Source organism: Scyliorhinus canicula, chromosome 16 (genome assembly GCF_902713615.1).
Source record: "Scyliorhinus canicula chromosome 16, sScyCan1.1, whole genome shotgun sequence".
Classification (NCBI taxonomy): domain Eukaryota; kingdom Metazoa; phylum Chordata; class Chondrichthyes; order Carcharhiniformes; family Scyliorhinidae; genus Scyliorhinus; species Scyliorhinus canicula.
This window is the reverse complement of record NC_052161.1, coordinates 41,929,079-41,941,278: the sequence shown is the minus strand read 5'-3', so window position 1 is coordinate 41,941,278 and position 12,200 is coordinate 41,929,079. Positions and strand designations below refer to the sequence as shown.

Here is a 12,200-nt window from a genome sequence, read left to right as displayed (position 1 = left end):
TAGTGTCCCAAACACTGCATTGATTCAGGATAGACTGGGTAAGCAAATGTGGCATGGGTCCCGAAGGTCGGCCGGTGTGAGTCCTGCAGACTGACTGGCGTGGGTCCCGAAGGTTGGTCAGTTGGCAAAAGTGGTCCCAGGAGAAAAAGTTTGAAAAACACTGATCTAGGGTTTACAGCCCAGGGCTTATGGCGATGCTTGGGAGGTGCAGAGAGACAAATGGCTACTGATGAAACTCTGGGCGCAATTTAACAGAAATGAAACAGAGTCCCGCGTTGAGTGCGTTTAGCCGCTGTCAGTGCTGAGAATGACCCTGCTATTATACAGGACTCTGTTTCATTTCATGGCCTCGGCGAAGATTGTGGGTGGAATCCGGATTGCGACACCTTGCAAGATCCATGACAAGGCCGGTTAATCTCACAAGAGGTCGTAGATTGCGGCCTCTAATTCTCCAGTTGGTGGAGCCACCATTCATAGGATATGATGGGTGTACATTCTGCATTTAGGGGAATAGTGCCACTTAAGCGTGGATTCAAACATGGGCTTGACAGGAGAATCAACTGAGTGATTATCCTCCTGGGGCAGGGTAGGAAATTAGGATCTCTCTCGGGTAAAGGTGATCTAGCTCTGCTAAATTGGATAATTCTGAATTGGTAAAACTACAGTAGTAATGAACACTGAACACTTTGGAGACCCCAAAGTTTTGTCTTTTATCTAATGTGTACACTCTATACTAAACAAATGGTAACCATAAAAATGAATGAAAAATGAAATGAAATGAAAATCGCTTATTGTCACAAGTAGGCTTCAAATGAAGTTACTGTGAAAAGCCACATTCTGCCGCCTGTTCGGGGACGAAGTGTAGATTCCTCAATAGCTTCAATCAGCCTGTCTATTCGGCTGTCTAAAACTCCAGTATGAGTTCTCAAAATAATAGGGACTGGACAAGTCTGACCAAGACTGACATGAATTAATCTCGGAAATTCATTAGACTTCTGTTTGCAGGAGGCTGTTTCATTGGAGAGGACAGATTGGCGCTAGGGTTAAAATGCTGCAGCACTGAGTTCTTGAGCTTTGACTCCTTACCCCACCTACACGCCTCTCCCCCCATCCTTTTTTTCTGAGGTGAATTCAGTACAAATTCTACTTCAGATGAAACCTGTAATAAAGCCTTCAGAGTAGCGCGAGGACAAAACATTCCAATTCCTGAGGTGTTGCCTTTATATCCAGTCTTCGCGGGAGTTCAAAAAAATATTTTATGGGACATGGGCTTCGCTGGCAAGGGCAGCATTTATTGTCCACCCTGAATTGCCGTTCAGAAGGTGGTGGGCATTCACCTTCAACTACTACAGTGCCTGCCAATGCTAGAAGTTAGTCCTGGTAATGATGCTCATTTGAATCATATTTGTTAATCAAAGTAACACTTCTGCCTCTATTTGTTCCAAAGTTCTAGATTTATAATGTTGTTATATATATTTATATGAACACAAATGGAAAAGGACTTTAGGGCACATCTGATGGCTTACTATCAGTGTGAGCAGCTATTAATCTGTAATGGCATCTTCACATCAATGCCACCCTAAAGTGACATTTATATTGAGAGGAGAACAAGCAAAAATATACTGATTCCGAATGAATGGAGGAGATTATAATGCCAAATATTAAATCCATTATGTTTATCTGGCCATGTTACTGAGAGCAATTATTACAAATTATCTAACATTTATTACTATCAGATTACATCTTCTATCAGAGAATAACATAAAGAATAAATAACAGTCACTTACCTTGAGCTGCTATGAACTTATTCTTCACTTTAAAACCCTAAGGGGAAAATTTAGTAATTGTAATTAAGCTACTGTAGCTCGCCATATATACATTTGTGTAGATGTTTCCACACGCACACACATCATTTGTTACGTTTCTTTATATCTTTTGCACAGAAATTGTTTGTCAATATTCTGATTAGAGTTAAATGTATTGCAACTGGTTTAATAAAAAGAATGAGCACCTACATCAACGTATGAGGCATTAATGTAATCGGAGCCCGGCACCCCGTCTATAGCTGTCAAAGTCACTCTGTAATTGTCATCTGGAAGAAAGTTTACAAGTCAATAAAGTTTAACATTATTCTGGCAAAAAATAAGTTAAAGAATAAATCTATTCTCTGCCAAATGAAATGGAGGCTGTGGCATAGTAATCAGCTGCACGTTCATCGACTGGAACAGCCTGTTCGCCACAGATACCCGAAGGGGGACCTGCACCCCGTTGATTACCCCCTGGACCCGGGCCATCCTGTCAAACCCCATTGCCTGGACATCCTGGCAGAATTGGTCCACATTGAAATGGATCCGTATTGATCCACCTGGGTATAGGGCCTCCGTGATGGCATGGATGCACCTGTTTACCGAGCTCTGTGAGATTCCTGACAGGTCCCCACTCATAGAATCATAGAATGTACAGTGCAGAAGGAGGCCATTTGGCCCATCGAGTCTGCACCCCCTTTTGGAAAGAGCACCATACCTCCACCCTATCCCCGTAACCCTAGCTAACCTCTTTTGGACACTCAGGGCAATTTAGCATAGCCAATTCACCTAACCTGCACATCTTTGGACTGTGGGAGGAAACCGGAGCACCCGGAGGAAACCCACACAGACACGGGGATAACGTGCAAACTCTGCACAGTAAGTGATCCAGGACAGGAATCGAACCTGGGACCCTGGAGCTATGAGGCAACTGTGCTAACCATTGTGCTACCGTGCTGCCACTTGGCGCCTGGAAGGACCCCGTGGTGTAAACGTTCAGGGCACTGTCACCTTGACGGCCACCGGGAGCGGATGTCCTCCACCATTCCCCCGCAGTGCCATCTGGCAGACATGTTGCACTGTCTCTCTGCTCAGCCGGAGTCTTCGACGATGTGCCTGGTGTGGCAGGTCCTCGAATAACAGACTGTGCCAGTACACATGAGGCCTCATGAGGCACCTCCGCGGCCTGTTGGGCAGATGGTTCTCCATCCTGGGCGGCTGTCTCCTGCCCCTCTGTTGACCACTCTGCTGCTGCAGCTTCCTCCTCCTTGAGCAGAGCCTACTCGTACAGCCGCAAGGCATCCCCCAGCCACAGGGCATCCACCAGTTCTGCGGTGACCAGCAGGAAGGCCGCCATTGCTGTTCAATTCCTATATCCATTGTCTGCATGGGGTGGCCTCGGTTGGCACTGCGGGAACTGCCCCCACATGTCCCTCCCTCCCTAATTCCCACAACCCCTGGCCCCATAGGTGGGTGGGGCGGGCGGGGGGGGGGGGGGGGGGGGGGGGGGCACCCATATGGTTGGTGGTGTCACACTGCAGAACCAGGGGGCCAGGGTGGGTGGTCAGTGAGTGCGCAGCAAGATGGCTGCCTATCAGGGTGCGGTAATGTCCTGTGGGGAGTCTCCCCGGTCCCTCAGCCTGATCCCCCATCACCCCCACCCCAGCGAGCCCGGTCAGTGTCCGACCCGGCAGCCCACGGTCGCTCCTCTTCAACTTTCTATCTCTCTCCCTCAGCAGCCACCATGCCAGTTTCCACGTGAACTGCGCCATCGGGAACTTGGCCCATCGGAGGAGGAGAATCGCAAGGCTCCATGAGAATACTGGGTCAGGCCCGCTAATGACATGCAAATGGTGCTTACTGTATGTACGTTCCCGAACTCATTGGCGCCCTTGTTGAGGTGACAGGGAATCATGATTTGCCATGAAATTGGTGCCTACCGCAATTTCGGCATTGGAACCAATTTTTTGCCCAATCGTGTTTCGCGATTTCAGTGTCAGCCAACAGAGAATCCTGCCCCATACTTTTCTCCCACATTGCAAAGTAATGAATGTGTGGAAAGTATAAACTATATAATTTATGGGTCCTGTCCCAAATGGGAGGGAAAAGGTTGCAGGCCTGCATTGTTGTTCTGTAATAGCATAAATGGTCAACCCTTTAATCAGGAGAAACCTGGCAATAGACATGAGCTGCACTAAGCATGAAAGTGTGAATGACGCAATGAATGCATTTTCCTCTCACAGTTACTGCACAAAGACATTCATGATTTAATACCTCCATCGACTATTACTTTTGCAAATACAAAGGGCGCGATTCTCCGCTCCCCAGGCCGGGTGGGAGAATCGCGGGAGGGCTGCTCTTGCACCCCCTGTGATTCTACCCCACCCCCCCAAAATGGCGTGTCATGGCGACATGTGATTCTCCGGCCCGGATCGGCATAGTGGCCTGCCGTTCCCGACCTGTTCACGCCGGCGACAACCACACCTGGTCGCTGCCGGCGTGAACATAGCGCGAAAGGTAAGTTTGGGGCCTGTGGGGGGCGGAGAGGGGATCGAGCACCACGGCCGTGCTCGGGAGGGGACTGGCCGGCGATCAATGCCCACCGATCGTCGGGCCGGCGTCTCCAAGAGACGCACTCTTTCCCCTCCGCCGCCCCGCAGGATCAAGCCACCACTTCTTGCGGGGCAGTGGAGGGGAAGACGGCAACCGCGCATGCGCGGGTTGGCGCCGGCCAACCTGCGTATGCGTGGCTGACGTCATTTGGCGCCGCCGGCCATGTCATTATCGGCGTGCCGCCTTGACGCCAGCGTCAAGGCCCGGTGGCTGAGTTTCACGAAACGCTGCTCCTAGCCCCCTTGGGGGGGGGGGGGGGGGGGGGGGGGAGAAGAATAGGCGGCGAGGAGCGGCCTCCGACGCCGTTGTGAAACACTCCGGGTTTCACAACGGTGTCGGCCGTTGGGGAGAATTCCGCCCAAAATTCTTATCAACAGAATCCTTGATGTGATCCAGAATTATTTCCAATAATTTACTTGCCTATTGGTACTATGGAATCTGCCTACTTACATCATCAGCACCGACAACATCAACCGCTCGTGCACAAAATGAATTCAAAAGCACAACTCATTTTCTGCCTATATAGTCTGCCTGTTATCTCAAAACGTTGGTGCAAACATTCATTGAAAAACAGTCTAGCACCCTCTGTGTTACTGCTATCAGCAGGTTCATCTAATTTACAGTACAATTATGCCATCAAAGGTGCTCGGTTTCAAACTCTAAGTTAGGTCCTAATAGTCATTGTTGCAAATTCACCTACAAATGTAAATTTCACCAGCACAAGATATCATTACTGGCCATTTCTGCTAGTACCATGAAACAGTTAAAAACATATACCAATATAAACCTTGTCCACATAGCATAAACATGCTCTATTCCTTCACAATGTAAGTTTCAAATGAATAAGACAGGATGCAAGACAGCACAAAACTTTAGACGAGGAAATGGAAATCCGTGAGAGCAACTAAGGCGATGTCTTTACCTGGCAGGATGTTGGGATATCGATTTTTGTCCTTGTTCTCCTCTTTATTTGCTGCTTCACAGCATCCGACTGATGTTCCAACTGGCAGAGACTGTAGCAAGCCAGGCAAAGATTATTAGAATTGTGCAGTGACGCTGCTAAGTGTTAACTAAAATTAATGGTAAAGCAAGAAGCCAGTTACACTTTTAATGCTGCAAAATGCCAAGGTGTGATTCTCTCAGTACTCTCAGTTCTGAATGAACGTCGGTGAACTTGTAAAGGTTATTTTGTCAGCTGCAAATGTTTGGTGTGGGGATTATACTGTGAAAAGTTTCACCCCTGGGGTGATTCCATCCAAAATCCTGTACACCAGATCACTTTCAAACGGAAGGAACAGGCACTTATGTGGGGGCACTGGGATTTTAGGGAACCAAGATCAGCCTAACCTCCCTGAAGTAGCTGAGAAGGTAGTTTTTTTTATCAGTGATTGCTTTCTACATTTTGCACATTTTGAACAGTAACCAATTTCCCCTTTATTGGACCTGGTAATGGCACTTTTATGGCCGGGAAATCTTACAATCACTATTAAATTATGTCACTTTTTAACTCAGTTACTTGATGAAATAAATTGTTACAAATATCAGTGAACAGTGGAAACAAATGAATAATTAGCAGTTAAGTTAGGAGCAGTAGCTTCACACGCTTCAGGATCATAAGCATAGAGTAAACTACTGGATCCATGCACAGAGGGGATTGTGGCCCTGGGACTTTGATGTGTTGACCCTCTGCTAATGAGCCAACTTGCTCAAAACCCGTCCACGAGGATAGAATTAAAATTGTTTGGGGGGGGGGGGGGGGGGGGGGGTAGGCCAGGAAGGGCTGGGCTCCCAGGTTCCTGGGAGGAGGATGCTCAAGGTCTCAAGGGACCCCATTCCCACCGGAGATCGAGATTGTTAACTTTTTCTACCTGGCACCCTGATGCAACCGATGTCCACCAAACTAAAAATTGAGGCTGGATGGAAAAAGGCCATTAAGTAGCCACTTAAGGGCCTTAATAGGGGCATGGGTGGGCCTGCCTTCTGAGGCCCTGTCTGCCCTATCTTGAAATTGTGCCTAGATCGGGGTGGTTGGGATCCCGGAGGGAATCCCATCCATACTATTTTACGCTCGCCTCTGCCTCAGAACCCGCCTGACGTTTGGGGGCGGGGTAGAAAGAAAGATAAAGAGAGAGCTACAGAGGAATAAGGAATAGAAAATCATGACATTTCGGGCGGGATACTCTGACCCCCCCACCGGGCTGGAAAATCGCCGGGGGGGGGGGGGGGGGTGGCATGAATCCCGCCCCGACGCCGGCTGCTGGATTCTCTGGCACCGGTTTTTCGGCGGGGACGGGAATCACGCCGCGCCGTTCTGGGGCCGTTAGTAGCGCCCCCCCCCCCTCCCGGCGATTCTCTGGCGTGCGGTGGGCCAAGTGGCCGCCCGTTTTCGGCGGGTCCCACCGGCGTATATTACACCAGGTCCGTACCAGCGGGACCTGGCTCTGCGGGCAGCCTGCGGAGTCCTCGGGGAGGCGCGGGGGGATCTGGCCCCAGGGGGGCCCCCACGGTAGCCTGGCCCGCAATCAGCGCCCACCGATCTGCGGGCGGGCCTGTGCCATGGGGGTACTCTTTCCCTCCGCGCTGGCTGGTGTAACGGTCTGCCATGGCCGGTGAGGAAAGGAACCCCCCTGTGGATGGGCTGGGATGATGCCAGCACACGCTGGCGCTCCCGCGCATGCACCAACTCGGGCTGGCAGGTGGAGGCCCTTTGGTACCGGCTGGAGCGGCGCCAACCCCACCGGCGCTGGCCCAGCCCCTGAAGGTGTGGAGGATTCTGCACCTTCCGGGCGGCCTGACGCAGGAGTGGTTCACGCCACTCCTCAACACCGGAACGGGCCAGCTCCGCCGGTTAGGCGAGAATCCCGCCCCTCGTATATTTCCCTTTTTTCATTTGCTCTGTGATTCTCCAGGATTCCACAAATGGATGAACCTAGGCCGGCACTTGCAACAGGTGTTCATAAAATGAGATCGGAGGAGCTGTCCAAAACTTCCTCCCCACAATTTCATTTTCCCGAATTAAGGTCACACATTTCTAATGATTTCTCCAAGAAGTTGGTGATGGGCCTCCCCTCTGGAATCCTCTCAGATTAGAGGTCAATGGCCAACCAGTAACAAAGTAAAGGAGGCCAAAAATATGTCTCACCTTCTTCTTAGCAGAGACCTACTAAATCTTCAGCATTGACTATTTCTGACTGCTATTCATCAACACCAGCCAGAACACTTTGAGGCCTGCAGCTGTTCCCACCCCTGTTGCAGTGTACCCATATCTGTGTCATGCCCAGATAAAGGAAGCAAGGTCTGACATTGTCTAGTATTGTGTATAGTTTTGGTCTCCTTATTTGAGGGAGGTTGTAGTGGCATTTGAGGCAGTTCAGAGGAGGTTCACCAGATTGATTTGTGATGAAAGGGTTAACGTTTGAGGAGGGATTAAATAGTTTGGGCTTGTACTTGCTGGAGATTAGAAGGATGAGAAGGGACCTGACCGAGGTATATAAAATTCTAAAAAGGGATTGACAAAGTAAACGTAGTCCAAATGTTCCCCCCTTGTGGGGCAATCCAGAACGAGAGGTCACGGATATAAATTGAGTGGTGATAGATTTAGAACTGAAATGAGGAAGAACTACCTCTCACAGAGGATGATTAATTTTTGGAACTCGTGTCCCGTAGTGCGGTGGATTCTGAATCATTAAATGGTTTCAGGAAGGAGAAAGATATATTTCTGATTTTAAAACGGGTTGAAGGGATATGGGGATCACGTAGGAAGGTGGATTTGAGACCAGGAAAAGATCAGCCATGAGCTGATCTGAGCAGGCTTTAAGGGCTGAATTACCAATTCCTATATTGGAGCTATTGTCTAATATCTCGGAGAATGTGGATCTGAAACTTAAGAGACAAGTTCTCAATTAACAGGAAATGATTTTCTCAGAAAAATTAATTAATATAGAATGGTGTTTTTACAATTCTCTTCATTATTTTTTGAGGGTGTTCTGCCTACTCGTTCCGATGTCTCTGCCTATAGTGACCCCCAGTTGGCTAATTGGAGACGTGCAAGTGACCTAAGTTCATTCAATCAGTATCAAACCTTTAGAGAAATATGTCAACTTCACTTGGTGCTCACTCTGACAAAATGATCAGGAACCTAACACATGAAAAAATGCGGCCACCAACTAATCTTCATGACAGGGCTTTGGAATACCGATTCAATATACTATCACCCTTGGTGGACAAGAATTTGCTCTTGAAAATATTTTGCTGCCACTTGCAAATGTAATTAAACTGTGCACATCATACAAGTACAGTGAAAATATTATCCTATGTGGCAGATCAACTATTTGGAAACTTATCCAACTTCCTGCCAGCTAAGGAAGTATGTTGTGCAAATATAGGGATCTCTTTATGCTTACTGAATTCCAGAACAGCACCAAGTTCACCAAGTTTGCACTTCCTTCATGTTGCCATGGGATCAGATTACAAAAAGTCGAAAACTCACATTGAATTCCTCCCGAAATAGTTTGCCTTCATCCGCTGAGCGTTTCTGAACTTCATGTTCCAAAGCTTCTACTGGAATAGGAGGATACCTCTTCGAAACCGTGGGAGATCTGGTGAGTAGCATTACTGTCTGTTGCTCTGCTTGATCAGAAATCGATTTAAAGAGTTAATTAAAAAGAATCAATAACCCATTAGGGATAATTTTTTTCTCGCTTTGTGCCTCTCCAAAAGTTCATAGCGTAAGTTTGACTGCACACTGAATCAAAGAAAAAGAGCCAGTTCTGGGCGGGATTAGAGTTTGCTGGCACGTGTAGCGCCGGGAGTGACCCTGCTATCTAACGGTACTTTCAGGCTCGATGGCGTATACCCTGCGAAGGCCACACTCAGCTGCATTTCCTCCACTGAGGAGCTTTGACCCCCCCCCCGACTTCCCCAAAGCTCGAACTCATCTGTTGGGGGGGGTCCTCAAACGCCCCACACCCCATCTCACATGAGCAGGGTCTGATTACGAACATGGGCAAATGCCACCCAGGTGCTACCAACCTGACAGTGCCAGGCTGTTACCCAGGTGGCACTGCCAGGGTGCCATTCTCAGGGTGCCATACTGGCTCAGAGAGGGCTGCCGATCACCTGGGAGATCCCACCCCAACTCCCGCCCCTCTCCAAATGCCGGTATGCCTGTTCCCTGTGGGGACCAGTATTAATCGACGCCCAGCTGGCACCTCCTCGGCGAGGCCAGTAGATCCCGGGATTCAGATTCAACATCTCACAGATCTCGTTAGATCCCATGTCCCATCACCATTCCGGTGGGAAATGTGTGGTGAATCACGCCCAATGGTTCCAATTGGATTCCAAAATAAATAAAAATTCCACACCAGACCCAAGTTCAGAATTCCATCCTTTTTAATCGCTTCATGGACACTCGCCCTCCCTTTTGCAGAATTCTCAATCTCTGTACACTGTGTTTTAAATGAAGTGATGATCCATGCAATTCTCCTGTTTGCACATGAGGGTGCTCATCTCACATCCAGAGCGATCCCTGTTCAGTCATTCAATTTTAGTACTCCTGACAAGCTCAGCGGACAAAGTCATCACCACGTTTGGAGCTGAGCCATTCTGACCAGAGGGTCTCAGATTAGGTCTATCCCAAGTCAGCATGTCTCGTGTGACTGCTTCAATTGATCTATGTGCCTCTGGCCTAGAGGAGGGGCAAATAAAATCCTTCTCCTGATCTCTGCACAATGATTGCTGCTGGGAAAAGCAGAGGTGAGAGTGTCGGATGATCAAACTTGGTAACAAAGCCCTCAACCCATCCTCCAAAGCTCACCATCGCATCTCATGCAGGGAGATCACCTTCACTGTAAGGTATCAGTGTGCCTGCTCCGATGCAATCCCATTCCAACCAGACTTAACACCTTTGGGAAAGGAACGGAGGAGGAAGGTAGAAAATTAGGAAAACAGAATCTCCTCTTTCACATCAGCACAGCTTGATATGAAGTAAGAGTAAGAAAGGTAAAATGCTCCGTGCTTGACTAATTAATCAGTTAACATGTATAGTCTGAACAGTGGCGTTGTACCGTACCATGGACTAAAGTTACAAAGAAATAAAATCCTTAGATAAAATCCGACTGGTTATTGTTTAACTATCCAAGTTAGGAAGAGATTTGCCTACATCACAACCATCCTTATGACATACTTCAACAAATCAATTTAAACAAAAAGATATCTGAATCTAAGCAAATAGATTTGTAGGAAATTAGTTCTACCATAATTGATGATCAGTCAGTATGCTGTGCTGGCAGTTCAACATGCAATGTGGTTCACATTAAGCAGATCCACATACAGTGAGCTTTAATTTATGCTGTGCCTATGGAGAATGAAAGCAGAGGCCAGGGAGTCAAGCAGGTCATGTCCCAAGCTGTCCACACTTGTCTCTTGGAGATCAAGATGTGAGTGCCAGAGGCAGAGGCACTGACTGTCTAGCTGGGGGACTATTGGATGGCTTGGGAAAGAGTGTCAAGTAAATTTGAACATGAAGGGAAGGAATAAAAAGTGCTGTAACTGCATTTATATCATCTGCCGATATGTGCTGTCTGAATAGATCAAAACATAGAAAATTCAGGAACAATCAGAGAGGTCAAAATCAGGTCGAAATGATTTCGGAGCTCATCCCTAGCAACATCTAATTAATATTACAACCTTAACTGTAAAAGCGGGCTCTTCACAGAATTCCTAATTTAGTGAGATAGTTAATTTTTGCCATCAAAAGAGCATAAAGAATGAATCTGAGCTTGGTAGTGTAAATTAGACTTTTATGATCTTCCCCAAGAGACAGAACAAAGAAGTAAAAGGAAAGATTTCATTATTATAGATATGATGATTTCATCATCTTTTTCTCTGAAAGGTTTAATTTTTGTCACAAGTCCATAAAGTACGTAATAGAGTGCTAAGATGATCCAGGCCACATTTATACAGTATATTCACTGACATCTATTAGATGAAATATAACTATTACAAAAAGTCTGCTATGAGCAATTTTGCATTAATCACATTGGGAAAAAACGAAAAAAAAAATAGAGCTTTATATATCAGAGTTAATGTCTGGATCACAATGCACAAAATTCACCCTTTTTCTGCGTGAAGCAGTTAAAACTCATGAATTACGAGTCATGATCTTTTTTAAGTTTCTCAGATGCATGTTTCGAAACTGAATGCAATTAACAAAGTAATACAATTTGTATGCAAATTATTTGCATCTGATTCATGTGGTTTGTTCGATTAACTTGCAAGACCAGGAAATGTACGAACCGTTGTGGAATATGATCATAAGCCACTTTCCCATGGTTTTACAGCTCATGAGCTTTATACAACATAACCTACATAAGCCCAGTCATGTGCAATTCAGATTGTATCCTTGTTACGTGTTCTATATCTAGTTTCAAAGTGTTCAAAACAGACCTCACAGATAAAAACTCACTTCAAATAAGGACAGAAATTACTGGAAAAGTACAGATCAGCTAGCATACATGTAGATATAGATGCAAAAAGGGTTACCATTTTGGTTGAAGGTGCTTCATCAGAACTGAAAAGGCAGATTTTCAAAAGACCTTCCACTAAAACAGGAACCCATCTTTTTTTCCTGTTCAGATGCTGATAAGCCTGCTGTGTGTTTGCAGAATTTCAAATTTCCAGCACAAACAAACTCAAATTACCTTGTTCTTCTAAAATACCATTTGGAATCTTCTTCTCTCCCCCAATGACAACCTCCTTTTTCCTTCTTCTCAATCTTTAAGA

General features: G+C 46.8%; 1 protein-coding gene across 10 annotated transcripts in view; it reads right to left on the bottom strand.

Annotated features, from left to right (window-relative positions):
- ptprea (protein tyrosine phosphatase receptor type Ea) overlaps positions 1 to 12,200 on the bottom strand; it is a 355,232-nt gene that overhangs the window by 47,424 nt on the left and 295,608 nt on the right. For 7 of the 10 annotated variants that reach the window (XR_005463710.1, XM_038821516.1, XM_038821517.1 and 4 more), the window contains 5 exons: positions 12,119 to 12,192; positions 8,908 to 9,047; positions 5,341 to 5,431; positions 2,016 to 2,092; positions 1,788 to 1,824 (listed from right to left, as the gene is read on the bottom strand). Coding sequence is in view for 9 of the 10 variants with exons in the window: in XM_038821516.1 (XP_038677444.1) it covers positions 1,788 to 1,824; positions 2,016 to 2,092; positions 5,341 to 5,431; positions 8,908 to 9,047; positions 12,119 to 12,192 (419 nt within the window). In the remaining variant the exon portion in view is untranslated. The remainder of the gene's footprint in view (positions 1 to 1,787; positions 1,825 to 2,015; positions 2,093 to 5,340; positions 5,432 to 8,907; positions 9,048 to 12,118; positions 12,193 to 12,200) is intronic. The other 3 variants (XM_038821515.1, XM_038821520.1, XM_038821521.1) reach the window with 1 other exon arrangement.